Below are 26,260 nucleotides of genomic sequence, written 5' to 3'. Positions count from 1 at the left end.
CCCTTTTTTAACTTTTTATACATCCTTTAAATGTTGCGCACAGTGGGAAGTGGTCACTCAATGATATGTCTCCAATGTGAAACCAGCTAACTTGAGCGGCATAGCAGTTTGACAGCAACAAAAAATCAATTGTAGAATATAGGCCGGCCCACTAAAAGTATACCCCATGGGTACTGGTTCCAGGCACATTTCATTTACAAAGCCTAAGTCCAGGGTGCATAACATCTCATGTAACCGCTCTCCGACTTTTGAATTAGTAAAATGTGTGCCTCCACATCAAAATCCACACACATTTGAATCTACAATAGGACATAAACCACAATTAAAATCTCCTAAGAAAAGGATCCTAGTGTAGGCACTTTTATGCCATAGAGATTGGACATCAGTTAACTTATTAAAAACTGCTTCTACATCAGACTTTGGAATGTTATTTGTTAGAAACAGGACCCCCGGCCGGCCACGGCTCACGCCAAAGTCAGTCAGGGATCGCCATTTCTAAGGTCAGGGCAAGGGAGTTACACACCAAGATAACCCCTGCTCACCCTCTAGGTAACGTGGCGCGAGCAGCAAGGCTAATCTCTGAGGCGATGTGTAAAGCGTTTGCGCGCGCACCCCAGCGACAACACCCTAGGCCCACCACAAAGGAAACTCCACACAAGGTTATATCAAAAATAGCCTTTGTATTATAATAATAAAAACACATTAGATAACACACACACTTTACAATGTGCCAACAGGCACGGGCAAGATTTACAAGGGATTATGTACAGGACAGGGCCACCTGGACCACTGTAAGGGGTATGCACTTTTTAGAAATAGCACTTGTAGGTATAACACTTAGCACATAAACATATAATGACTGTAACACAGAAATAGTAAATGTAGCATACAACCAGTAACTACTGGTAAAGGGTAAATACCTCCTACGCCACCCTAAACACTGTAGGGAAATCACGCAGGGAACTAGGACCTTATCATCAGGACCTATGGAAGGAAAACCTATCACCTAAGCAAGTCACATTTAGCAAAGGGAAGGAAACCTAAAATAATCACCTAAGCAAGTCACATTTAGCAAAGGCAATAAAACATCAACATTCCTCTAAGCAGGTCACTTTTAGCAAAGGTAATATCAAACAATCCTCTAAGCAGGTCACTTTTAGCAAAGCGGATAAAACAAACAATTACTTAAGCAGGTCACTTTTAGCAAAGGTAACAACAAACATTCCTCTAAGCAGGTCACTTTTAGCAAAGGGGAATAACACATAAAGAATCACCTAAGCAGGTCACTTTTAGCAAAGGTAATAACATAGACAATTGCACATGAAACATTAAAACACATTCAGAGGTGCAGGTAGAACTTTTGCGCAGAAATCACATAAGCAGTAAATCATAAATTGCGCAGTGTGCACGTAGCACCACACTAGAACTGTCCCCCAGGCCAACTGGCCTCGCAAGGGGCTGAATGCCCTGAGTCTCAATGTCAGCTGTCTCAATGTCAGAAGCTGCGCAGGCAGCACAGCACACAAGCCTAAACGTAGCAACTGTCCACTAAGTGCTGGACAGTTGTGAATCACAAATGGGCACACGTTGGAGCCTCGTGGGCTCAAGAACAGTGGGGAGGTAACGCACAGCGTGGGAGCCACGGGGCTCTGACCAACTGCCTGGGTCTCCAGAGCCTCTCTGGGCTCGCAAACAAATATGGCACCTAAGAGCTTCAGCGCTCTAAAACAATGGGATGGCCCCAGAGCCTCTCTGTGCTCTAACTACAACTGGGGCCCAAGAGCCTGTCTCAGGGCTCTCCACCAAGGAGGTGGGCTGGAGTCTCTCGGGGCTCAAAGAACAAAGTGCGGCGCCTGGAGCCTCTCGGGCACTAAGTAAGGAAAATGCCCCCAGAGCCTCTCAGGGCTCTTAAAACAAGAAATGCAGCCTGGCAACGTAGGAGCCCCGCTCGGGGGCTCGTGAACAAAGATATGGACCCACGGAGCCTCGGGGCTCTTACACTAGCATGCCCCACTCGTTGGAGCCTCTCGCCACAAATGAGGAATGCCCCACTCGTTGGAGCCTCTCTGGCTCGATATGCAACAATGGCCCTGATACCGGAGCAGCACTCACCGGTATTCTTGGGGCGGATGCGTCTCCTCGCGCTGCTTCTCCCCGGGGCTCTCCTCTCGTCTTAGTGCGGCGCCGCGGGCGGGACTTCCGGTCCCTCTCTTGGGGCCGCGTTGGGATTGGCCAGCCCGCAAACCACTTCCGGGTCGGCGTAGGCAGCGCGTCGGCCCGGCGGGGGAGACAACGAAGCCAATGCCGGGTGGGCACCGGCTTTTCTAAAATATCCAAGGACTCGAGGTGGGCACTCGATCAAGGCCAAAAGAATAGCGCCAGGTCCCTGGCGGGGTGGGCACCTGCCAGGGATACGAAAACGGCCAACGGGTCAAATGCAGGGTGGGCACAGGCGAAGAGCCAGGGAAGCGCTCCCCAGCGCTGGTGACAAAATAAAGCGCTCCCAGGCGCTAGAAATCCAATTAAAGCGCTCCACAGCGCTAGCAGGCTAATAAGCGCTTCCAAGCGCTAGGCAGTAAAGATAAAGCGCTCCCAGCGCTAGGCAGCACGAAGGAAGCGCTCTTCAGCGCTAGGGGCAAAAGTAAAGCTCCAGCAAGGTCTGGAGGCAGCCAGAGGGCAAGGCTGGGCCCAGAGCCAGCACACTGGGTCTCCAGGCAGGGAGACAGTCCAAGTGGCGGTCCTCCTGGCCCCAGCAGCAGCAACAGCCCCCTCTGGCAAGGATCCTGGAAGAACAGAGAACAAATTGTAAGGGGACACAGCCCCTTCTTATACTGTAAATTCCTTTGTCTTCAGGGTGCAGGGTGGGGGGAAACCAGTTGCAGCTGGCTTGGGAGTACCCTTGATGGCCCAACCACCCCTTTCATTCACTGGGGAGGCTTGGGTCGTTAGACAAACCACAGGGGGCGGAGCCAGCATTGTGTGGGGAAAAACCCAGCCCATCCAGGACCCAGGTGCACTCCTCCCACACATCACTCATGCTGATCTCACACTCACCACCGGGCAGACCCATCCAGACTTCCTGGAGCCTGGCATGCCAGCCAGCTCCAGCCAATCACGCTCCAGCACCCTCACTGCACACACACATCAATGTCCAGAAGTAGCACTTCCCTTCTAGACACATGCATGCCGCACATACCATCTTGCAGCATTCACTCTCACGAGTTCACACATACCAAATTCGAGCCTGCACTCCCCACGCATCAGGAACTAACATGGACACACACATTCCCCATGCATTCCTATGGGAGGGCAGGCCAGCCATACTACACGCACGCACTTTCACTCTGGGACACAGGGGAAAAGTGCGCAGAGACCCAAAAATCACTACACAGGGTCACAAATAAAAGCGAAAAGATTAGGGGTGAACCTGCCCTAAGGCCCAAGTCCAACATTATTGTACAAATGAATCAGAATTATTGATTGCTTGCTATCTTAATATTAATGATTTGGAAAAAGGCGTTATCTAGCCTGGACTCAGTTTTACTAAAATTGAAAGTGTTTGCAATATATGTACAGAGGCCTCCCTTTAGTCTACCTCCTTTACTATCTCTTGCCTCAGTGTGTACGGTTCTATACCCGGAGGCAGAGAATATCATAACTTTGGATGAAATCACACCAAGTTGGATTTAACAATTTTTGGTGTAATCCTGCTATGTTCCATGAGATGAGTTTACAGAGGGTTTCCTCTCCTATGTTGTCCTTGGTATACGTTGGTAATTTTGACTAAGCAGGATAGTTATCAATGCACATTACAGGTTGCATGCCTTTTACGCTTGTGACTCCTTCTAATATAGTTAACTGGTTGTCACAGGGCTGTAATAAATGATTGTGGTCACTGTCTAATGGCCCTTGACGAGATGCTCCATGACTGAGAACGGTGTCACAGTTAAGCCCACTCTCTACATTAGGAGGATTAACATCGTTATCAGTGATAGATGGTTCGAGCGTACTGCATATAGTTCCTTGGGCAAGTACTCTTTATTCAATGCACCAAAATCTTGATCAGTTAGTCAATCAATTGCGTCTAAGGACTCAAATACTTCAAAACGATTGCTGGTTGGCACGATTTAGCGAGAAGAACTGCTATTAGAAAATAAAGGCTGTTGGAGATAGGACTGTTCATTAGTCATGGGGTTATAAAAAAAACCCTAGAGGGAGGATATTATTACAATTTACATTAATCTCCCCGATTCCTGCTCTATCGAGAATGTGCCGTACTAAATTTGGAGATCTAAATGATAGGACGATGCAGTCTCCTTGCAATCGTTTATTTGACTTACCTACCCAAGAGACTCGTCTGGCCATCTTGAATTCACTAAAAAGAGCATTATCTAGCCCTGTTCTGGTATTGAGAAAGTGACAAGCTTTATTGCGTAAAGTTGACCAGTGTTCAAAATCATTGCCAAGCACAGGAGGGACATTTGCTAAGACCACTGTATACGGGGTCGCTTAAGGGGGGAGATTTAGGACCATATTGGGCGGAACTTCATACACCCTGCACTGCTTGTGTGGAGCAGAACCTAGATCTACTTTTGTGTTCCCCTGAGCTCTCCCCCCCACCCCCCCATATTGTGCATGACAGGGTTTTGTGATGTTACAGGCCGAATCAATGGGAAATTATGACCTCGATCCGTCTGAGTTGGCTGAGTGTGGGGACTTATAAAAGGATCAATGCTTGAGTTAGAGGGCAATTGGATCGTCGCGGCTTGGCTACAGGTCTGACTACATTTAGAATTAGGGCAATAAGTTGTAGTGGCTATACTCTTATCCCTGGCACCGTTCCCTCTAGAGAGCATATGCCCTGCACCCTTGCCATTGTTATCATCACCGACAACAGAGCTAGCTAATTGAGGTGAGTCTGCTAGCCTTTCAAGTGAGATTAATCTTTCTTCAATGCTGCCCAACTTCTGTATCACGGGGGCAAGGAGGTCAGTAATCAATATCCCCAAACGTTTACAAAGATAGTCTTCACTTGGCCAAGCAGCATTACAAGTCCCGTCTAGTACGAACACCAATACCCTGTGTCTCTGGATCTTGCTCGATATTGAGACTCGTGCTCTAGGCCGACAAATTAGGGTTCTTACTACTAATAGAGTCTGATGAGCAAGCAGTGGTATCAGTCGGTAGAGGGACGATGGGTGTTTCCGGGCCGTTGCTTAAAACGTTGACAGTACAATTATCAGGTTGACGTGCAAAAAGAGATTGCGGGTCCAGAGAGAGCCTCCGTTCGGTTAATGCAATCTCGTGCATCAGGGCAGACTCAGCGCGCACAAGAAACACGTCTAGGGTCCCCGCCACCTCTGAGCCCACCCCCACTTTACGACTATTCATTTAAGCGAATACAGTCAGTTTGCTTAAAACTTACTCAGCTCGGTACAGATTAAAGTCTGTGGCGCAGGTAAAGTGGCGTTGCCCCTGGGACCCTCGTCTCACCAGGGGTGAGTGCAGGATGCAGTTTGTGGCAGTTGGCAGAGATGGGACAGGCAAAAGAGAATCTTTCCGTGCCGCGGTAGGAGAGGCTGCGCTAAAAGCGCGTTGGCCACGCCTCCCCCCCTCACTTGCGGCAGCTGGTATGCGGAGTGGTGCACTCTGGGGTATGCAACCCCTCCCCCCCCCCTGAGTGTTGTTGTGGCGCAGGAAAATTGGTGTTGCCCCTGAGACCCTCGTACCTCCAAGTGGGGGGGGGGGGGGGCAGCTGGTATGCGGAGTGGTGCACTCTGGGGTATGCAACCCCCCCCCTGAGGGTTATGAGTCGAATATAGGGGTGTTTTAGGCTTTGGGGCTAGGGCTTAGGGTTAATGTTACTCTATGGTACTGTTTTGCCTTCACCGTTTACACTTTAGGGTTGTTAGTGTATGGTACCGTTTTGCGTTTACTGTTTATACCGTAGGGTTGAGGGGAAGTGTTAGGAGGTTGTACTGTGTTTGGCGGGGCCGTAAGGGAGATTTTTGCGGTGTGATTGAATGCGTGTGCGATCAAAAAGTCTTTTGCATGCATGTGAATGTGGAGTCTGATGTAATGGTTTGCGAGGTGAATGCGTGCGATGTAATGGTGTGTTCGGAATGCAATGTAATGGTGTGCGTTGTGCTTGTTTGCGTTGAATCGTCATACATCCCTTCAAGTTCAAGAATTTGTATAGCGCACTACTCACCCAGAGGGTCTCAAGGCGCTTTTGGGAGGGGGATCGTTATTTATCGAATAGCCAGGTTTTAAGTTCCTTTCTGAAAGAGAAGTGGTTCTGTGTGAGGCGGAGGTGGGTGGGGAGAGAATTCCAGGTCTTGGCCGCCAGGTAGGAGAAAGATCTTCCTCCCATGGTGGATCTGTGGATGCGCGGAACTGTGGCGAGCGCTTGGTTGGAAGATCTTAGTTGGCGGGTGGGTGTGTAGAAGGACAGTCGTGTGTTGAGGCAGTCGTGTCCTAGTTTGTAGAGGGCCTTGTGTGCGTAGGTGAGGAGACAGAACGTTATTCTCTTGTTGACGGGGAGCCAGTGGAGGTCTTTCAGGTGGTCGGTAATGTGAGCTTGGCGAGGGATGTCCAGTATGAGTCTGGCTGATGCATTTTGGATGCGTTGGAGTTTTCTTCTGTAATTTGGCTGTGGTTCCTGCGTAGAGGGTGTTCCTGCATTCACCCCCTACAAGGGGTGAATGCAGGATGCAGTCGGTGGAGTTTTGTGGCAGCAGGCAGGGATGGGACAGGCAAAAGAGAGGCTGATTCCTCTTCGCTGATACCTCGCGCTCAGCCTGCTGTCAGCCAGTTCCGTACTCTGAACCCTTTCAGCTTGGAGTTCTAAGAGCTTTTACCACCAAAGATAACAGCGCCAGCAGAAGTTCAGCCGGGATTGTGTTTTGCGGCTATGTCTCAGAGTACAGCACCGCTCCGTGAATTTTCTCCTTGAAGCAGGTCTGCACGTCGAAGGATGGTTAAAAGACGGAGATTTACAGCGCAAGGAACTGTGAAGCTCTGAAGTATATATTAAACTTTCTAGCATTTTCTCAATTGGTCCAGACCCCTTTCTCCTGCCTACTTTCATAATTCATTACAGCGTATCCAAAACACATCTGCTAGACCTTTAATGCACATAATAAAACATGGGCCCACATCCCACCACCTTTTCAAGCCCTTTGCTTGCTCCTTGTGCCCAGACACATCTTGTCCAAGGCTCTCTGCATCACCTAAAAGAAGTATTGGACCAATCTCCCTGCAAGATAAACTCCCACCTACTGCCTTGAAGAAACCTGAGATGTGATTTGGCACGTCTCCTTATCATTCCCAACTAATGAAAGAGATTGATGGGTGTTACAGCTTTCTTGCTACTAACGTCTGGATCTCCTTCCCAGCCAAAATAAACCAACCTCACTTGCTTTTCATCTCTGATGTTGTGACCCTTGGCCCCAGGCTCCTAACTGGCTGACAGGTACTAAGGAAAATGAATACTAGTGACTTTAAACATCACTCTGCGTGGGAGGTCTGTATTAATAACGCAAAGTCTTACAAAGCTTAATGACGCAAGCACTTTTGGGTGTGGTGCAAAGGTGGAACATGAAGACAACAGCACCCTTCTAGTCCACACTCTGTGCATCTAAGACACGCTGCAGCCATGCACCCTTCCAACCATGCATTTCAGCCCTTCTTAGCAAAAAATGGTGGATCACTACACAATACAAAGCCACACTACTGATTTTGATACACTATACAAATGCACAGTGTAATACAATGAAGTACAATAATGCAGCACCAGATCTGGAGCTAGCCTGGAGTTCAAGCACTTCCACAGCTGGAAGTAGAAGTGTGTGGTGTCATTCAATGGAACCATTACAATGCAATGGTTACAACATGCACGTTTTGTCTGGAGCATAAAAGGTCTTATTGTGTTAAACTGTCCCATTCTACATTCCTACCTGGAAAAAACAGGTTTTGAGTCTTCTATACCATAACCCACATGAATCCTATTCTGTTAACACACTACTCAGCACATTCAGATATTTTTGATAAAGTTAAGCAGCTGTTACTTTTTTTGGAAACATGTCTACATTATGCCGTGCTGTGGGCAATGTTTTTAACAGTGTTTTTGCACCAGGAATATTCAGAAACGTTACTCCATGTTCTTGAGAACAATCTAAGAGAATGTTTTGTGTCAATCATATTTTAACAGACATAAAATAGATTTCAAATCTTCCTACCTATTTTATTTGGTTTTTGTTTTCTTTTTCATAACTAGCACTCATGGATGTTCTAAAATTGCGCTCCAAACAAATATTCTGGAGCTGCACTAGAATATAGAAAATCATTTATCATCTTCTGATAAGCATACTTGATTGTTAAAGGAAAACTGTTACAATGGTGGTTAAGAACCAGGATATTACAGACACCAGCATCTCCTTGTGAATAATAGATTGTCCTAAAAACTATATAACTTTATGAATGTTCCCTGCATCTGGAGGAAATGTTTTCAGTTTGTGGAGCTGAATCAGGAGGGATCTGTTGTACCATGTGAATAGGAAAGCCTAATTCATAATGAACATGTGGAACAACTGTAAGATTTGATAGTCCTCAGCCAAGTCAGGATAGATTTGCTTTGAAACATTGCAAGTAGAAAAATGTCTTACTCCTTTTAATTGAGAATGTATGTAATCTAGCTGGGCATGCGACTAGATAACTTTCAGCCCTGGAACATGATGGATGAGTAGATGACAGGTACTCGGGTCTCTGGATAGAGCTCTTCTATTTCTCTGTAAGTAACCACGTTGGACTTTAATGTACTCCTAATATGTTGAACTTTATATCTGCACCTTACTGAAGAGCCCACCATAAGCTTCCTATCTTTGTTTATTTAAGCATAATTGTAAAGCCAAAATGTGTTCTAGTAGTAAGCATGTGTATTTTTTTAGGTCTTGTGGCGATTACCGCGCAAAAGCGCGGTCTCGCCAGAGACCTATAGTCATCGGCTCAGCTTCCCAGGAGACACCAGATGGCCACGTGCATCTTCAAGAATGGGATCGGAGCCTCCTGGGAAGCTCCAACACACACAGCCACACCACCCCCTGCTTTCGCACACGCATGCGCACACACAGAGACACACACACGATCGCACATACACGCACGCACACATACAGAGACACACACACCACCCCCCCTCCGCCGCACACACACACACACACACACACACACACACACACACACACACACACACAAGCGCACCGAGACACCCCCCCGTCACCCCCTCCAACTAAGCCCCACTCACCGCATCGGCGCCGGGGTGGGCTTTAGTGGGCCTTCTCTCTGCGGGGTGCGCTCCACGTGAGGCTCCCTCAGCTCACGTGAGACCCAGACTGCCGCGCACTCCATCCCCGCCCATGTCCCAGGCAAGGTGGCAGCACGCATGCTCAGTGCGTAAGCGTGTGTGCACGAGCAGCTATTGTGCCGCGCACTTTCAGTTTCCCTTCCTGGCCCGCTTGTTTCCAATACGCTCTTCTCTCCCATCAGTCATCTGAACTACAATAATGGGTACATGTTATGGCAACGCCTAAACCTAAAGCCTAAACTGCTGCGGTGTATTTTCTGATGTCATTAGTACATGATGGCTTATCGGCGCTGATCGATGCATGCGAGACAGGTATTTAGATAAACGACTAACAGGAAAGGGTGCCTATTACAAATGAGGTGCTCTGGCAGAACAGTGTCTTTTGGGTCCTCAGTACTGGAATCGAAAGGGTTACGCTAGGATTGCGGCCACTGGTTTAGCAATCTGGTCACCTATAATAAATACAGCAAAAGACGCGGCTTCAGAACGGAGGTGTACTGGCAAAGGGGCTCGTCTCTTCACTGGGAAAGTTTGGTGGCAAATGCACTTTATGACTGAAGTACATTAGCAGTGCAAACTGTCTTTCTAGAAACATAATTGCACGCTGCTCGTTAGGAACAAGGCGCATAGCACATCCGTGTTAGTCTGTTAGGGTGTGCAGCTGCAGGCAAGGGCTGAGGTTCCTTGAGAGAGCCGTGTGACTCCCCGGAGCCCTCGGTACTGCCTCACAGACCAGCAGCGGTTCCATCCGGTCATTCACTCCCACTCACCGTCCTCAGGGGGAGCTGCGGAAGGCGGCAGAGTACCCCAGCACCGCGCACTGCCCCTTCCCGCCTGACGCCTGCAGTGTGAGGGCCGGAGGAGTCCTCCAGCACGGCGCGCTGCTGCCCCGCGTCAGGAAATCCTGACCGCCGTCCTCCAATAAGCATTCCTAGCGGGATACTTTTACTTGTTTCCAAAAATACAAGGCGTGCTAGGAGGCCAAGGCGGGCAGAGGCCGGGAACAGCCGAGGCCAGGGGGCGTGTGCAGATGAGGGCACACCGCAGCTGGCCACATCCTCTTTCTCCGCAGACTACGGCACTACCTTCGCGGCTCCCTGTCACATGTCTCACTCTCAGTTTTCACAGGTAGGTTCTACCTGGTGGCCTTGCTGGCAGCAGGTGTGACCATTACTGGTTTATTATTAGTAGTACTTATAGCCTGTCTTCAACTGTTAGTGGACAAATCCCATGTAATCTGTAGTTAAGCGCCAACGCTTTCTTTATCTGGCACGGGGTCTAGCGCCTTCATCTTCTGCTTGGTTTTAGTACAGATATGCAAAACGGGGAATTTTATCTTTGCATATACGTTTCTAAGACGCCCAGAAGGAATAGGCTACATGCCTGGAGAAAGTTTACCTTCAAAAGTAGGGGCCCTGCGGCTCCGTAGTATAAGCACAATGTCATCTTTGCATATTACTTTGTCCTATTAAGCGGCTAGAGTGCTTAGATGTTCACTGTGCTGCCCAAATTCCACCTCTAATGATTGACTTTGCATACTTTTCACACCAAAGCATGGGCAAGTAAAGGGCACATTTCAAACACCTTAAGTAACAAAATAAAGAATAATTTTATAGCTCATATTCCCAAACGCAACTGCCTCTAGGTGCTTGAACAATTGGCGTTATAATTTTTCTTATTAAGTACTTTACCCGTATGAAATTGCTTGGGCTTGTCCCACACCAATCCTAGATTTAAAAAATTGTGATACTGTAGCCAAACCTATATTAAAAAAATAGTACTACCTTGGTTTCCCTATACAAAGATTGCTGGGCATTGCAAATATTGTTTACTTCGGCAGGATTGGAACAGCTTGGAAGGCAGCAGACCAGGGTGTTTTTTTTTGTTGTTGAGTTGCAACAAAGTCACGCAAGTGGGAGACAGTCCAAGTTAATTTTAAATAATATGTGGCTAAGGCTAACAACACTAATGTATCCCTGGATAAATTATCCTTTCATTTGCATACTAAAAGAGGGAAACGTCAACGTTGAGAAATGGAATTCTTGTCTATTTTCATTTAGTTACGCTGTATTTGATGGTTTTTACGCCTTGTTTGTCTTTAGTCTTTCTGTTGTTTGAGCTGTTGATGGTTAAAATTGGCACTGTTGATTTAAAGGAACTAAGCATGTGTTGTCGAATTGAAATATCCCTCCAATGCCTGTAAATTATTAAAAGTAATGTAAATGAAAGGTATATTTTGCTGTGCAAAGATTCCCATTTGAGGATCCAAGACTATATTCTTACATGTGATGCTTGGCACTAATCACATAGCTGTTTCCCTTTCTGGAACTGCAGGTTATTATTGCTCTCTCCAGCCACTTAAGTGCAGTGGAGTCAGAGAAGCAAAAGCTCCGGGCCCAGGTGCGACGCCTTGTGCAGGAAAACCAATGGCTTCGCGACGAGCTCGCCAACACCCAGCAAAAGCTGCAGCGCAGTGAGCAGGCGGTTGCCCAGCTGGAGGAGGAGAAACACCATCTGCAGTTCATGAACCAAATCAAGAAATTTGATGATGACGTCTCTCCATCGGTGAGGCCGATTTGGGAGTGTCACTGCTTTCATTTATGGGTTCACTGGGTGAATGGACACAAACCCCTCCTAAAGTGCTTTCCTTTGTTTGTCAAAGCAATAATGGTCATCTCTCCAAAACTTGGCTGCATCTAGTCCACTTTTTGCTATGGAGTAATTTCTCACCTCAATCCCTCATTAATCATCCTCTTCTCATCAAGTCTCCTCTCCAAATTTTCTCCTTTCTGTTTTTGACATATCGGACATCAGCTCTCTGAAGAGACTATTCTGAGTTTGTTCTCATCAACATAGCTTTTTCGGATCGAGGAAACATTCCTTTCATTTTTTGGGTCTAGTGTCTTGCTAATTCTTCTCTTGCTCGCTTTCTTGTCTTTCACACAAAGCCTGTGAGGAAACAAATAACTTCATTGCTGTCTCTGATACTTCCTGCTTCTTGGTACATTGCAGTGTTTTTTCCCTTGTGGGAATAGAATGCCTTCATTAAATTATTTTTTTATATGAATCCATATAACATTTGATAAACAATTTGCATACATAGCTACGTTTTGCATGGCATAAGCCATGCAGATCTGTCTAGGTGAAAAGGTAAAGGATCTCCTGGGCAAACCCCCCAGGATATTGTAGTTTTGCAATTTGCAAAACGTTTACGAAATCGGGAAATTTGTAAAAGTCCCATGCTTTTTATACAAGTGCCCCAAACATTGTGATTTAAAAAAAAAAAGGAGGCTGATCCTGATCCAATATAAGGAGGATGAGCAACAGGCCAGCCAGCAGCAGAGGTGTTAATGTTCTCTCTTGTCTGGCTGTTAACACTGCTTGCAAATACATTGAGCCCTCCTCCTGTGCTAGCAACCTGCTGCCTGTTTCCCTTCATAACCCACTGTCTTCATTGGCCTCCTCCCACCCCATTGCCCCCTTTGTCTCAAGGGACCCACCCCCATGCTTCTGCTCCCCCACCATACCCCTGCCGCCCCTTGACTCCTCTGTACCTTGCTCCTGTGCAGTCTCCTCCTGTGACCATTACCAGGTCACTCATCTGACACCACACCCATCCAGCCCCTCCCTCTCCATTGAGTCTCCTTTGTCCACCTACCACATGGTTACCTGTGTACCTTTGGAATGGGTGTTGGTGGATGGCAAAGGGTAGAGTTTAAATTTGTAATCTCACATCTTGGGCACTAGACAACATTTTTGCCAGAGAGTGGTGGTGCAAGGAATTGTTTAAAAGTACCACCCTTTTTAGTGGCTTCCTCAAGTTGTTTTTTTTTTTTTGTGTGTGACCCACCCTCTCCTAATCTAGAACTTTAACACTGGGGCCCTGCTATCCAGTACCCAGTGTATGTGCTCTGACCCCAAAAATTAGTTGAAATTGGATTAAGACCTGTGTGGCATATTTAATACCCCAATAAGGCCATAGTATATGGTGCAGAAGTACACCCAGGGCATCGAAAGTTAAATGCCACTTTCGAACTGCAGCACCTATTGTGCCACCTTCTACAGTGGCAGTTAAAACGTAGCTTCAGACCTACCCTGTGGATCCTGGTAGCAGTAGTGTGACACATCCGCACAGAACTATCAAAATCACCTTTTTGGGTGGCAGGAAAACCTGATGTTAAATATTGTATAAATTAGCCCTAAACAGACCCCCCAGGATATAGCGGCATGGATTAGCAAATTTAGCGGCACAAATATGGAAATTAAGCTGCATTTTCGCGGCCCTTTATTTTACTCATAATCATTAATTTTCAGCCTTAAATCAATGGAAACTGTTTTTTGCAGAGTATTCCACTTTGAATAGGCAACCTGGGATATGGAACAGAGGAAGCAGTTCACAGGTGAAGGCTCTTTAACCACCGGGTAGAAAGGATGTCTGCTACTCTCAAGACTTCTAAGACCTCTTTCTGTGAGATGTGGCACCCGTTCCTCGTGCTCCTATCCACTGAATTTAGACAATTTACATGTCGTAAATATCTAGGCATCCTCCGGCTCTCTGAAACAGACTAGGTCTCAGCACAACTATAGAGTTGGAGGTGCAGACACATCCTCCATCTTCTTCAGAGTACTGGGGGAGGGCAGGGGGGTACGTTTTTGGGTTAGTTCTTAGTTTACTTTATGTTTGTATTTAAAACCCACATGACAAGTGAAGCGATGCTCATGACCGTGATTCATATGAACATTAGGGGGAATGAGCAAGGTCGATTATATGATGTACTTAAATGTTTTTGATTCATGTGACCAAAAGATTTAAATCATAAAATAAAAGTTGCTATCATCCCGGACAAACTTTGGGGGACACACCTGGAAACTATAGTAAAAGCATGAAAATGCCTCTAGTTTAGCATACAAAACAACAATAGGAGAGGCAGGGAGAAAAAGGAACTCTCTCTTAGTCCCCGGTTTTATGCAAATAAACAACAAAAGAGAGGTTTATATAAGTTACAAAGACGCCACAAGAAGGAGCAAAGTACTGGGAGATCACACACCCAATTTGGGTGGTATAGAAGGCCCTCACACACCGACCTGGTCAGTGTCATGCTTCATCATCGGGCCCGATGATGAAGCATGACACTGACCAGGTCGGTGTGTGAGGGCCTTCTATACCACCCAAATTGGGTGTGTGATCTCCCAGTACTTTGCTCCTTCTTGTGGCGTCTTTGTAACTTATATAAACCTCTAGTTTAGCATAGCCACAGACTAAAGTGAAAAATGTGTTCCTAAAATTATAAAAAAATCCAGCGGGGTTCTAAAAAATCAAATTCCTATGCCAACCCTTTCCAGACTAATCTAAAGGGCCACTACACCCTGAGGGATTGGAGATGAGGGTACCTATCAGACCCGCTTCAACCACAAGCCTGTCTGATGCACCAGGGCTATGTTCAGCCCTTTAAACAGATAGACTGAGGTTTGCATGTCCTCATTAATAGTCATTGATGGCCCGAATGATGATGACCATCAGTCTGGTCAGTCAAGGGGATGCTAGCACCCCGATGACAGCAGCCGCACCTTCTCTCTCAGTCTATAGTAGGTTCCTGCTCACAAAACCTACCATACTAAACTGGCACGAGCTGCTCCTTCTGCAGTCTGAGAAGCAAGAGTCCAGATGAACAAGTAACGTTCCCACGCTAACACTTTTTCTGGTGGATACTCCATCTAACCGTAGAATGCTCACGTGTGATTTCCTCCCAGGGACCAGATTGGATCTAGAAAGCTTTCACCAGCAATGCTCCTGTACCTCTTCAAAGTCAGAGATGCAGCAAGCAGCTCTGCATCAGTTTAAGGTACGCACAACACACATGAAGACCAAATTAAGATCCCACTGTAGTATCACAAAATTTTAAGAGGAAACGTGTGTCAAACATTTATGAACTTCATCACAAAAGGTGGATTAAAAAAGAATTGGATGTCTGGCACACGCATGAAGGACAAAAGGGCTGACAAATAACTCCTGAAAGTGCCCACTGCAAGATTATAGTGGGACAAAGACAAAACAACGAAAGAACATATGAACGCTTGGCTTACAAAGGGTCAGCCTTCCAGCAACCACACCAAGCCACAAACTTGTCCCATCACCCTGCATAGGTGGAGCTCGTGGAAGGGCACGTGGCGGTGACGATATCCACCACTTCAATTAGCAGATCAGACGCAGTTATCTGCAGCCCCTAAATCTTCATACATGGAGGGGTAGATTGCAAAGATTAGAGTAAAGGAGTCGGACCTACTGCTGAGACAAAAAAAACTTCCAAAGCGTCAAAGTGGAGCAGAAACGTTCTGCGACCACTTGTATGAGGTCTGAACGTAAATGGTTTGTCTCGCTACATGTATGAATCCGTCCTCCCCGGAAACCATCTACAGTACAAGGGCTTCTCTGTTTACTCTTCGTTTGCCTGGCGATGAAAGGCACATCTTCCACACAGTGGACTTAGTAAACTTGGAATTTATTCAGACATGAGACGGATTGTAAAATCTTACTATACATTTTTCCTTGAAAATAAAAATTTGAAGACTGAACACATACATTTTAAAAAATAGCACTTCGTGCAGCAAGAAATAAAGGGACGACTAAAAGACGTCCATATACGTGAAACAAGAGTAATATTCAAAGAAAGTGTCCGGCACTCGTTTTCTATGCATTGTAGTTCTATGTCCGGTTAACTGGCGTCAGACATCAGACAGGATGCAGCAGCAACAGATTGAGGAAAAAAGCATCATGGCATTCACTACAGCAGATCAAGAAATCAAACTGTGAGCACATTCACCAACAAGATTCTGCATGAGTGAAGGTGACACAACTATTCGGCATAGATCGCAGAAGGATACATACAGAGGTGCAAGCAATGAGAGGAGCAATTTCAAAAGAACAGAGGAGACTGCTTCATTTTGTTTTCAAAAAGGATCATAAAGCAGTAGATCAGATGCTGCCGACACCTCACAGAAGTGATTTTGCGGGCACTTTTGTAAAAATGGAGGCATTTTTACAAAAGTGCCGATTTCGGGGCACTTTTGTAAAAATCGCTGCATTTTTACAAAAGTGCCGTTTTCGCGTCAAACCGCGAAATCCTGGAGGGTCTGCCTAAACGCACCTTGCTGCACATAAAAAAATCTGGGAAATGTTACTATTAGAAAGTTACCTTATCCCAGGCTGAAGCTGCCGAGGACTAGTTTACATTAGCTGTCCAGTTATTGCCCCGCCTAATAGTCGGTTTAACTAAGGTGTGAAATACTTAAATTAGGTGTGAAATTTCTATCAGTAGCTACACAATAGGTAGACTTGAATGTGCAGAGATGACTTCTCTGAGCTAATCAGAATATGCTTGGTGGAAGCTGGGCCCATCCTTTAGACACCACAGTGTCAAATCCTTCCCGACGGGACTGTTTGAGCCACATGTAACACTTTGTTACTCTGGAAAGGGAGAGATCAGGATGCCAGGACAATCCTTGTGTATCCCCTGGATAGGGGCTTTAGCAACCTTTGTCCTACCAGACGTCTGTCTCCTAGTTTGTTTTGAGTACAGAGCTTGCTTCAAACTGGAGTTTAGTGTTAGATGTGGGATGACACTTGTAATTACCGTAGTGCACTCCCCTTCACACTCGCAACTCTCTGAGCCAAGTTTAATGTGGCAGAAAACATTTGCAGTCATGAAAATGCTCATGGCGCTTTGGGCCTGTTTGCAGTAAGGCCAACAGGACCTACTGAAAAATCTGGTGGGGTTGCTCCTGGGGGCTTTTAACCCATTGGTTAGGGAGTGCAAAGGAGTCTCCCTTACCCACCAGCTGGTGACATACATAAATCCCAAGGAACCCTCTTCAGAACACTTTTGGTCTGCAAAAGAACAGAAGAGGACAGGATCTGCTATCTGTAACCTGTGGAGGAGCTCTGAAGAACTGGACATGATCCCCCCCCTTGTACCGAGGGCAAATACGTTGACTTAATAGGTCAGTTGGCTGGCCTCCTGTGTGGCTACAGGGGTACAAAAAGTTGTAAGGATTTCCCTAAAATTCCCCAGTGACCAGTGACAACCGGAACTTAAACTGGTCTTTGCATGTGGCCTCTGCCTGGCAACCCATGCATCTTCAGTAGAACCTCCCCAACCAAGTTTTTTTCGGGCTTAGAAATGCACCCCAGTGGTTGCTTGGGCACCTGAAAAAAGTATGGAAACGTTTACTTCAGCACCCAGGGGACCTAACCTGAAAAGTACTCGACCAGCAGTTCTATGACTTAAGATAGAATCTTCGATTTGCCCCCCTGAAAGGCTTCAGCGTCTCAGGGAAAAAAAAAAGAGTCCCTTCCTGTTTTGGAACTTACTTTTTTCATGCTAAGGCCTCATAAGCTCCAGAGCCATAGCGGGACCAGCCTGCTGTAGCTCCAGCCTTTCATTTAAGCCTTATTGCTTTGTGTCACATTACATGGGGATGTGCACAGGTTTATTACATTTGTGTGACATCTAGCTGGTGGTGGCCTTATTCTTTGTCCTTTATCCTTATTCACCCAAAATAATAATTAACTTTTCTACTGGGACACTGCCAGGTTACAGATTGTGATTTGGCTGAGTCTCTATGAGGGACAGGCCACAGACTAAACAGTATTTTTGTGACAGGCACATTTTCTGCCTACTGCAAAAATCCCACAAATGTGGGGTTCTGGCACACAATTGTTATTATTATTATTATTGGTTTGCTGCAAAATTTGCTATTCAGGGAACAAATTCCTGGAGCTGGTCTGGGACGCCCATAGGACATTATGCTCCCCATACAGCAAAAACACGGATAAAAGTATATCAAACTTGGCATATAGCTAGAACTTCAATCATTGTGGTGCCTTTCTTAATTTTGTGTAAATCCGTTGCGTATATTTTCAGATGTTTGCCCTACAAAAAAGTGCTGGGTGGATTTGAAGGGTTTATTTTTGAGATATTTGGACCATTAATATGTGGACCCTTAGTGTATCTAGATCTTCGAATTCCCCTAGGATTTTTACATTGAGCATCTGGTTGGAAGAGGGAGCTCTTTTTTCCCTTCGCCCAATGCAGGTTTACGGATCATGGTAGGATCCCAGAAATCTGATTCTCTGGCAGCAACTGAAATTAATTTTTACAGCTGCTATTACAGTAGGCCTGGCAGCAAAGCATATGTCCTTTAAAAAAAGAACAAGTGAGAGTTTGTATTGCATTTGGGAACAGTGGCTATATGTTAGCAGTAGCAGAAATACCATAATATAGATTGGGTATCAAGAAGTCAAAAAAACGTTTTTGTTGAAATAGTGGTAGTGAAATTCCAGGTCAGATCACCCAGAAAGTAACTGTTGACACTGTATTTTTTATATTACAGCATACTCCAATACCTAGTAGAGATTTTCACTTTACCGATATGCTCTTTCACCTTCCTTCTAGCTCATTGTACCTGTGTGGAGGTACAATGCAGCTATGCTGCCACATTTAGGTCTGGCTACTCTCTTTGAAAAATTAATGAACTAGAACATCTTTCTTCACGGAAGTGCTGAATTCTGAAACCCTGCCTGCAGTCTGAAGAAGGGAAGCTTTCAGTGGGACCAATTTGACCAGCTCTGACTACATGAGATGCAGAGTGGCAATGCATTAAAGTTTGAGAAAAGATGGACATTAATCTAGAATACGCACAGCCAAAACTAAACCTAAATATTTGACAGAATAGAAATAAGATAGATGCAATGAAAAATAAAATATTTTTCAAAATGGAAGTGAAAACTAGTATATGTAGATCGATTCCGGAAGCAAGCTAAGGCTACACCACGTGTGCATCAGAAATTAAAAGAAAAACTAGATTATGGAAAGCGCTTCTTGTGCACATACTGAACAAACTACAAATATTTGCGGCGCACAACAGATTTGCTGTCGCCCATGTAGGGATTTGCCACATACACAGGGCATTCAACAAAGTTTTCACACCGGGGGAAGGAGAAGAGATTCTGTTGGTGAACTGGTCCCCTTAGTTGAGGCTTTGGGCTAGACTGCACAAGAAACCGCACACACACTTTGGATATGTGAAAATTGGTCATTTAATGTGGTAGGTTATACTTTTCAAAACACATTACAGTCTATGGATCCTTGCTTCACAAACCCAATCCTATCCCTCAAGTCTTGAACACAATAAACCTCTTGAACCTTTGCATTGAATCACCCCCTTAAACCTATAGCTTCACAATTTCTTTATCCTCAAAGACCTGTAAATCTTCCAGCTCTTATTTAGTCCAAACTAATCTCGATATCCACCGACCCACTCCTGTCAGTCTATTTCAGGTGCTAAGCCAGAAAGTTGCATAATTTCTGTGCCCGGCAGGATCCACCATTCCATATCTATTTTGGGAACTACATTTTTCTTTTTCATTAAGCACTCTGTGTCACTTTGATCTTCTCCTCCCGCCAAATATTCCCCCATGCTCCATGTTGCTCTCTCCCTCATGCGCTGCTCTTTCTCTTGTGTGCCTGTGCTCTATCTTGCTATCTCCCTCGTGTTGCTTTTCCCCCGCTTGCAACCTACTCCTTTCTTTTCCCACCTGTTTCTCCATTACATGCCTACCCACTTGCAGTCCTTTTCATTTTTTTGCATTTTATTTTACATTTCTTGGAGGGCCCAAATACTTAATTTGTTTCTGGATTACTACACTTTCTGAAATGTTTTTTATCATGATTGCAAATGTATTTTTTTATATTTATCACTGCAAATGGCACCAGCCATCTTTAATAGGTCAATAAAAAAATGAACAAAATGCTGCTGGACTCATTCAGTTGGTGCACGCATGTTTCATTATGCAGCTACTGAATGTTGCAGCGGCCGGTAGTGTCATAACATATGTGCACAGTGCGTGCATCTCATCATGATGCATTTTTTCTTTTTTGCCTTTGTTGGAAAGCTTTGGCAAAAAGCATTGTGGTTATTTGTTTTCAATGATGTACAGCGTTGGCAAAAATCATTGGCAAAGGCGAGACCTGTCTGTTTTGCCAATGCTTGTTTCTTAACATCAGTTTAACTGTTTTATACGTGAAAGTAGTAAGTGATTTTCTAACATTTTCAAACAAAACTGTGATTTACCCCTGAAGTCAGCAGGTCAGTCAGTGAAAATGTATTCTATATATTTTTACTACCAGTCAATACTTGAATGGCAAATCATCCTCATATTGCCCTGAGTGCGTTTGCCACATTTGGGAGATAACACTGATGCAGTTGGGTGCTCGAAAGGGTATATGCTAGGGAATCTATTGCTTAATTTGAAATCCCCTGCATTTATTGTTCTGCCATGGGTCAGGTCAGTGCCCCTTGCCTTGCAAAGGGAGCTTGTGTGCACTTGGAGACTTCAAGAGTTTCAACTACAGGATATGTATTTTAAAGGAACAGCGATGGTAACTCCATCCAAGGTTGACTGATTAGGTTGCTCTCAGTTTTCCACTCTGAATATCATACTATAAGTTGTTGTTGGGTGGATAGGTTAAAGTTGTACAGCTACAAGAAACACCTGCCTCGTCTCCTGTGCCCATTTTCCAGTGAAGTACATAGCACAGACACTAGATAGTTTCCATTTCCACCTTGTAGGACAACCTGTGTTGTTGACTACCTTTTCCGATGCTTTTTGATGACCTTTTTTCCAACCACATGTCTTTAGAATCATACTCTGGAGACATCTGAATATCTTAAAGTTTGGTTTCAGAGAATTCCTTGTAGAGCCTCACATCTTATCATGTAGGTTGTATTGTGCTGGTCACTGCTGTTCATGACCACTTCTGCTACGTCCTCTAACCGTTATTGTGTCCATTTGCAATGGTTGGCTAAGTGTGAAGGTGAATTCTTGATTGGAGATGCAGTAGGTGAGGTGGGGGGTTGGGGAGTGAAGCATGAGTTTGACCCATTGTCCTCCATCTTTTTTCTTGCCAAAGGATGAAAAGAGTGCTAGTGAGGCTGCCAAGGACACTCTTGATGACCTTTTTCCCAACGATGAAGAGCAGGCACAAGGTGAGTTTCATCATCCTCATTTTGTGTTTGCTTTGGTAGTGATTGCGAGCTATCATGTGTGCACTGGAGATAGTGCTGTGGGACAGAGTGATCCATCAGACAGTTGTGCACATCTGGAAATTGCCTTTCTTTGTGACTAAAGAGGACCTTTCTCGCAGAACAGCAATGCTTTAAGTGTTCCAGTTAAGAATTAAATGTACACTCTAGTTTTACGAGGCTTCTGTCCGTAAATTGCTTTTGCTCTTGAGAACTTCTACTTTGTTGAGAACTTCTCTTAAGATCTGGATTCACTATTTATATGTTCAGCTTCTAAAGGCTGGTGTATTTATTGCATATAACTATACTCTGAAATGCTATATACACCGCATATTCTCTAGTTTCTTTTCGAAAATAGAGAATTATTACACAATCGGAGTTTTCTGAATTTATTGGCTTTTACTCCACATTGCCAGAAGTAAATTTCAGCAGGTTTGCCCCCTACCCCCACCAGGTTAATCATGGAGCTCCTTCTGCTCCTAATGATCAAGTCATTCTGCTTAATGAGGGGCTTCCAACATCTACAACAATGGTCACTATACCCGTGGTATTGAGTTCAGATAACATCATTTGTAAACCAGACAACATTTTGAAAGCCCAGTTATCAAAGAATGTTTGTGTGTCCACTGTAAGATTCACTGTTGTCATAAAGCTCCCTTTAAAAGTTGCACCTCCATGCAGAGGTAATTTATTAGGGTGAGCACACTAGTGTCCAATTTCAGTTATCTGTGTCTTGATTATAATGCAAAATTCATTTAAGAGCCAACCGCAACTTTCATAAATTTCTACTCCATGACTCTCAATTTGGCTTCCGTCCCCGCCATTCGACGGAGTCAGCATTGCTCATGGCAGTAGAAGCTCTGCGACAGGGAGTGGATGAGGGCCAAACCATGGCCCTGATCCTCTTGGACCTAAGCGCAGCATTCGACACTGTAGCTCACTCCACCTTGCTACAGTGTCTGAATGATGGAGGGGTGGTAGGAGCTGCGCTTGGATGGATCCGGTCATTCTTGACAGGCAGGTGTTTCCAAGTTCGCCAGGGAGAGTGCTACTCTAGGGAGTTCGGGTTGGGCCAGGGCGTGCCGCAGGGCTCGTCCCTGAGCCCTACCCTGTTCAATCTTTATGTCTCTCCGCTGGCGACCATTGTTGAAGGCCACGGACTACGTCTTGTGTCCTATGCTGACGACACTCAGCTGGTGGTATCCCTCTCACGCGCACCTGGTCTAATGGCGGACAAGTTCAGAGTCTGCATGCAAGAACTGGCAGCCTGGATGTCCGCCAACTGCCTAAAACTTAATGGCAGCAAGACCGAGGTGCTCGTGGTGGGGGGGGTCCACCTGTCTGGTCGTCGGCATGGTGGCCACCCTGCCTGGGAGAGGTACCTGCTCCATGTCATGAAGCAAAGAACCTGGGTGTATGGCTAGATGAGGATCTTACTTTTGACTCCCAGGTTAGTCGAGTGGTGGGGACATGCTTCGGCATTCTAAAAACCATGAGGAAGATCTTGGATTTCCTACCCATTGCTGCTCGCCGGACGCTGGTGCATGCGTTAGTCACATCTCGCATGGACTATAGCAATCTGCTGTATCTGGGGGCAACGGAAAAGGTTTTAAACCGCCTCCAGGTGTTGCAGAATGCTACCGCTCGCCTTGTTTTGAGGCTTCCTAGAAGATCTCCCTCCAGGGCAGCGCTCCAGGAGTTGCACTGGCTTCCGGTCAGGAGTAGGGTGGAATTCAGGGCTTTGGCTACATGCCACCGCATTCTGAGAGGAAAAGCCCCTGCCCCATTACAAAGTCTGGTCACCTGGTATGAGCCCACCAGGAGCTTGCGCTCGTCTTGCACAGGTCTTCTGAAAATCCCCAAAATAAGGAAAACACGCATGGGGGGTAGATCATTCAGATACCTGGCCGCTAAGCGGTGGAATGACCTGCCGATGGAACTTCGCATGGAGTTTTCGGAAACCCTGTTTAGGCGAAAACTTAAGACTCATCTCTTCAAACGCTAACTACTGTTGGGCTGCTACACGGTCACCCTACCCACCACAGCGCGGGGACACGCCTTGGGCGTAAACCAGGCGCTTTACAAAACTCCCTAATAATAATAATAAATGGAAGAACTAAAATAAATATAAGGAACAGTCTTTTTCACCCATCCATGTAAATAATATAGCATCTTGTTTGCTTCATGACCTTTCTTCTTTAACCCCTTGCATGCAGCCGCGATTCTGGGCCTGTGCGGCAAAATCGCGAGTGGGCGGGTTTATGACGGCCCCCAGCCGTCATCAGCACACAAGCGCCGTAGTGCATGACCGATGGGGCCATCATCAGCATGCAAAGGGTTAATGGTTAATGTCTTCATATAGTGTGTGTTTTTGTGTTCTAAAAAGGTTTCATTTTGGGTCTTTCTGAGGGAACGTTTAAAAGGCCTTTTCATGGAGCACTTTTTCTTACAGCACCTGGACGCACTTCGGGCGAGGTAGCAGCTCAGCATGGCGGCTATGAGATACCCGCCCGTCTCCGCACATTGCACAATCTAGTGATCCAATATGCCTCACAGGGCCGATATGAGGTGGCTGTGCCTCTGTGCAAGCAAGCATTAGAGGACTTGGAGAAGACGTCTGGACATGACCACCCAGATGTGGCCACCATGTTAAATATCCTGGCCCTGGTGTACAGGTCAGTTTATATATCTCTTCTATATTAGAAGAGCGAAGTAAACGCTTCACATATTTAGGGATTTTTGTTTGAGTCTTTGGTCTGTTGATCAGTGAGAATTTTTTTTAATGACTTAAGTGATAGACACATTGAGGTGTCGGACTTAGAAATGTAATGACTTTTTGTGATAATTTGGTGCTCCTAATAGCACATCATTGTGCGCTTCTTCAATTGGCAGATTGGGACACCTGCAATAAAAAAGTTATTTGAAGATGACCTTTATCTTTTCCTTTCTTGCAAGGGACCAAAACAAATACAAAGAGGCGGCCCACTTACTGAATGACGCATTGGCCATCAGAGAAAAGACCCTGGGCAAAGACCATCCAGCGGTAAGGCCAAGAGTGAATGTGTCTGGGCATACGGCACAGCAGATTTGTTGGAGAACAGTGATGGGAGGTGTGGTGAATATTGGATAACTCTTTCCTGCGACCCGCATTTTGTCTTTTGCATAGGAAGAATGTGTGTGTGTAGGTGTGTGTGTGCATAAAGACTGTGTTTGCCTTTTGTCATAGAGCAGTAAGGGGGCTGTCCTTTGATTCTCTATACCTTCTGTCACATGCTGCCATTAATTTTTGTTCTATATCTTCTCTTGGCTCCCTCCTTTCACAGATCGACTTCTCTTATTGCACTCCTGCTATTCTCAGTAGTATCTCGTACCTTCAACATCCTAGCAACAAAGTGTTAATACGAGTGGGATTTCCTATTTTCACTGTTTCTCTGACTTAAATCACTTCTTACTCTTACTGCTTACACACTTCTTCATGTTCTCTCTATGTAATTGTTTGCATGTTTTTTTTTCATTGCCACTCCACTTCTGGTGTGTGTCTCCCGTCTGGTATTCTTTATTGTAGTTTTCCCCTTTATTAAATGCAGTTTGACGATTTCCACTTTAAGGCCCATATTGCATACTTCATTTGCTTCACTGTATGATCTTCATTGTAAGTCATAAGCATTAAAATAATTCCCCACCGTTTGTGGGTCCCTTGACCTCTTAATCCATATTTATTTATTTTAAAAAGTTGGGGAATCCAGCATATCCAATACTATTGTACAACTTTCAAACCAAATCAGACTTTGAAGCTTTTCCTGAAATTTGAATTCTTCTAAAATAATAACTTTCTTAAAATCAAAAATGAAAACGTTCTTAAAACTACTATACAATGAGTGAAACAAATATTTGCGATGTCAATAGGTCTCGCATATTAATGAAAGTGACTTTTGTCATTGATTGGTTTAGGCATTCAATGTGTCATCATGCATGTACTCTGTCCCTCGTATTTGCACTCATGCATCCATACATCTTTCCACTGACTCCTTCTTCATTTCACCCGCTGATACAAATTCAATAAAACACACACAGGCTCAAAAACAAATGCAGAATAAATTAAAAGAATAAAAGTAGACAAAATAAAACCTGATGCTGGCTAAACACGTCCGGCAAATGCTTTCAATAAGAAAACTAAAAATAGCAGCAGATTTCTGTCTTACCGAGGTATAGTAACTTATCTGTTATTTTATTAAAGGTCCAGCAATGTCACCGCATTTAGAACCAATCTGCTGACCTTCTTAGAATGGTAAAACAATGATGAACTATGAACAGCAATCCATACTGAACTCCTGGTTACCACGTGGGATGCGGCACTCTGCAAATGAAATGAGATGTTATCAAGCAATCTGTTAGCACTGCATTGGGAGCCATAGTATCCTTGTAAACCTAAAAATAAATAGAGGAGAAGCAAAGAAATGAAAGGTGACTCTGATAGGAGAAAATGTACAACAAAAGCAAAATCACCAGCCTTGAAAGTGAAGCCTACTGGTTTTAAGGTGGAGTACACATGACAAAACAATGCTGACATTCACAGGGCAAAAGAACCAATGACTGTTATCGACTGAACCATTAGCCTGTGTAGAAACTGGCCACCATCTCCTGGGGCCTAACATGAACTAAAGGGGAGGAGGGCATGTGTTTCCCCCCACCCCTCTCCCCGAACCACTCACAGGAGCATGGAGAAGCACAATGGCTTTCTCTAGTATCTGTACAGCTTCCTCCATGAATTTTGAGAAGCGACCTATAAGCTGGAGGTCTATGCCAACCAAGCCCTCG

At 45.3% G+C, this 26,260-nt stretch overlaps 1 protein-coding gene across 3 annotated transcripts in view; it reads left to right on the top strand.

Moving 5' to 3' along the window:
* The window catches only part of KLC2 (kinesin light chain 2), a 312,573-nt gene that overhangs the window by 89,372 nt on the left and 196,941 nt on the right, over nt 1-26,260 (top strand). For all 3 annotated transcript variants that reach the window (XM_078660752.1, XM_078660751.1, XM_078660753.1), the window contains exons 3-6: nt 11,696-11,926; nt 21,331-21,406; nt 23,895-24,117; nt 24,398-24,485. In XM_078660752.1, coding sequence (XP_078516878.1) covers nt 11,696-11,926; nt 21,331-21,406; nt 23,895-24,117; nt 24,398-24,485 — 618 coding nt within the window. The remainder of the gene's footprint in view (nt 1-11,695; nt 11,927-21,330; nt 21,407-23,894; nt 24,118-24,397; nt 24,486-26,260) is intronic.

This window comes from Lissotriton helveticus, chromosome 9 (assembly GCF_964261635.1).
Source record: "Lissotriton helveticus chromosome 9, aLisHel1.1, whole genome shotgun sequence".
Classification (NCBI taxonomy): Eukaryota; Metazoa; Chordata; class Amphibia; order Caudata; family Salamandridae; genus Lissotriton; species Lissotriton helveticus.
The sequence above is the reverse complement of the archived record's forward strand: the minus strand, read 5'-3'. Positions and strand labels throughout refer to the sequence as shown.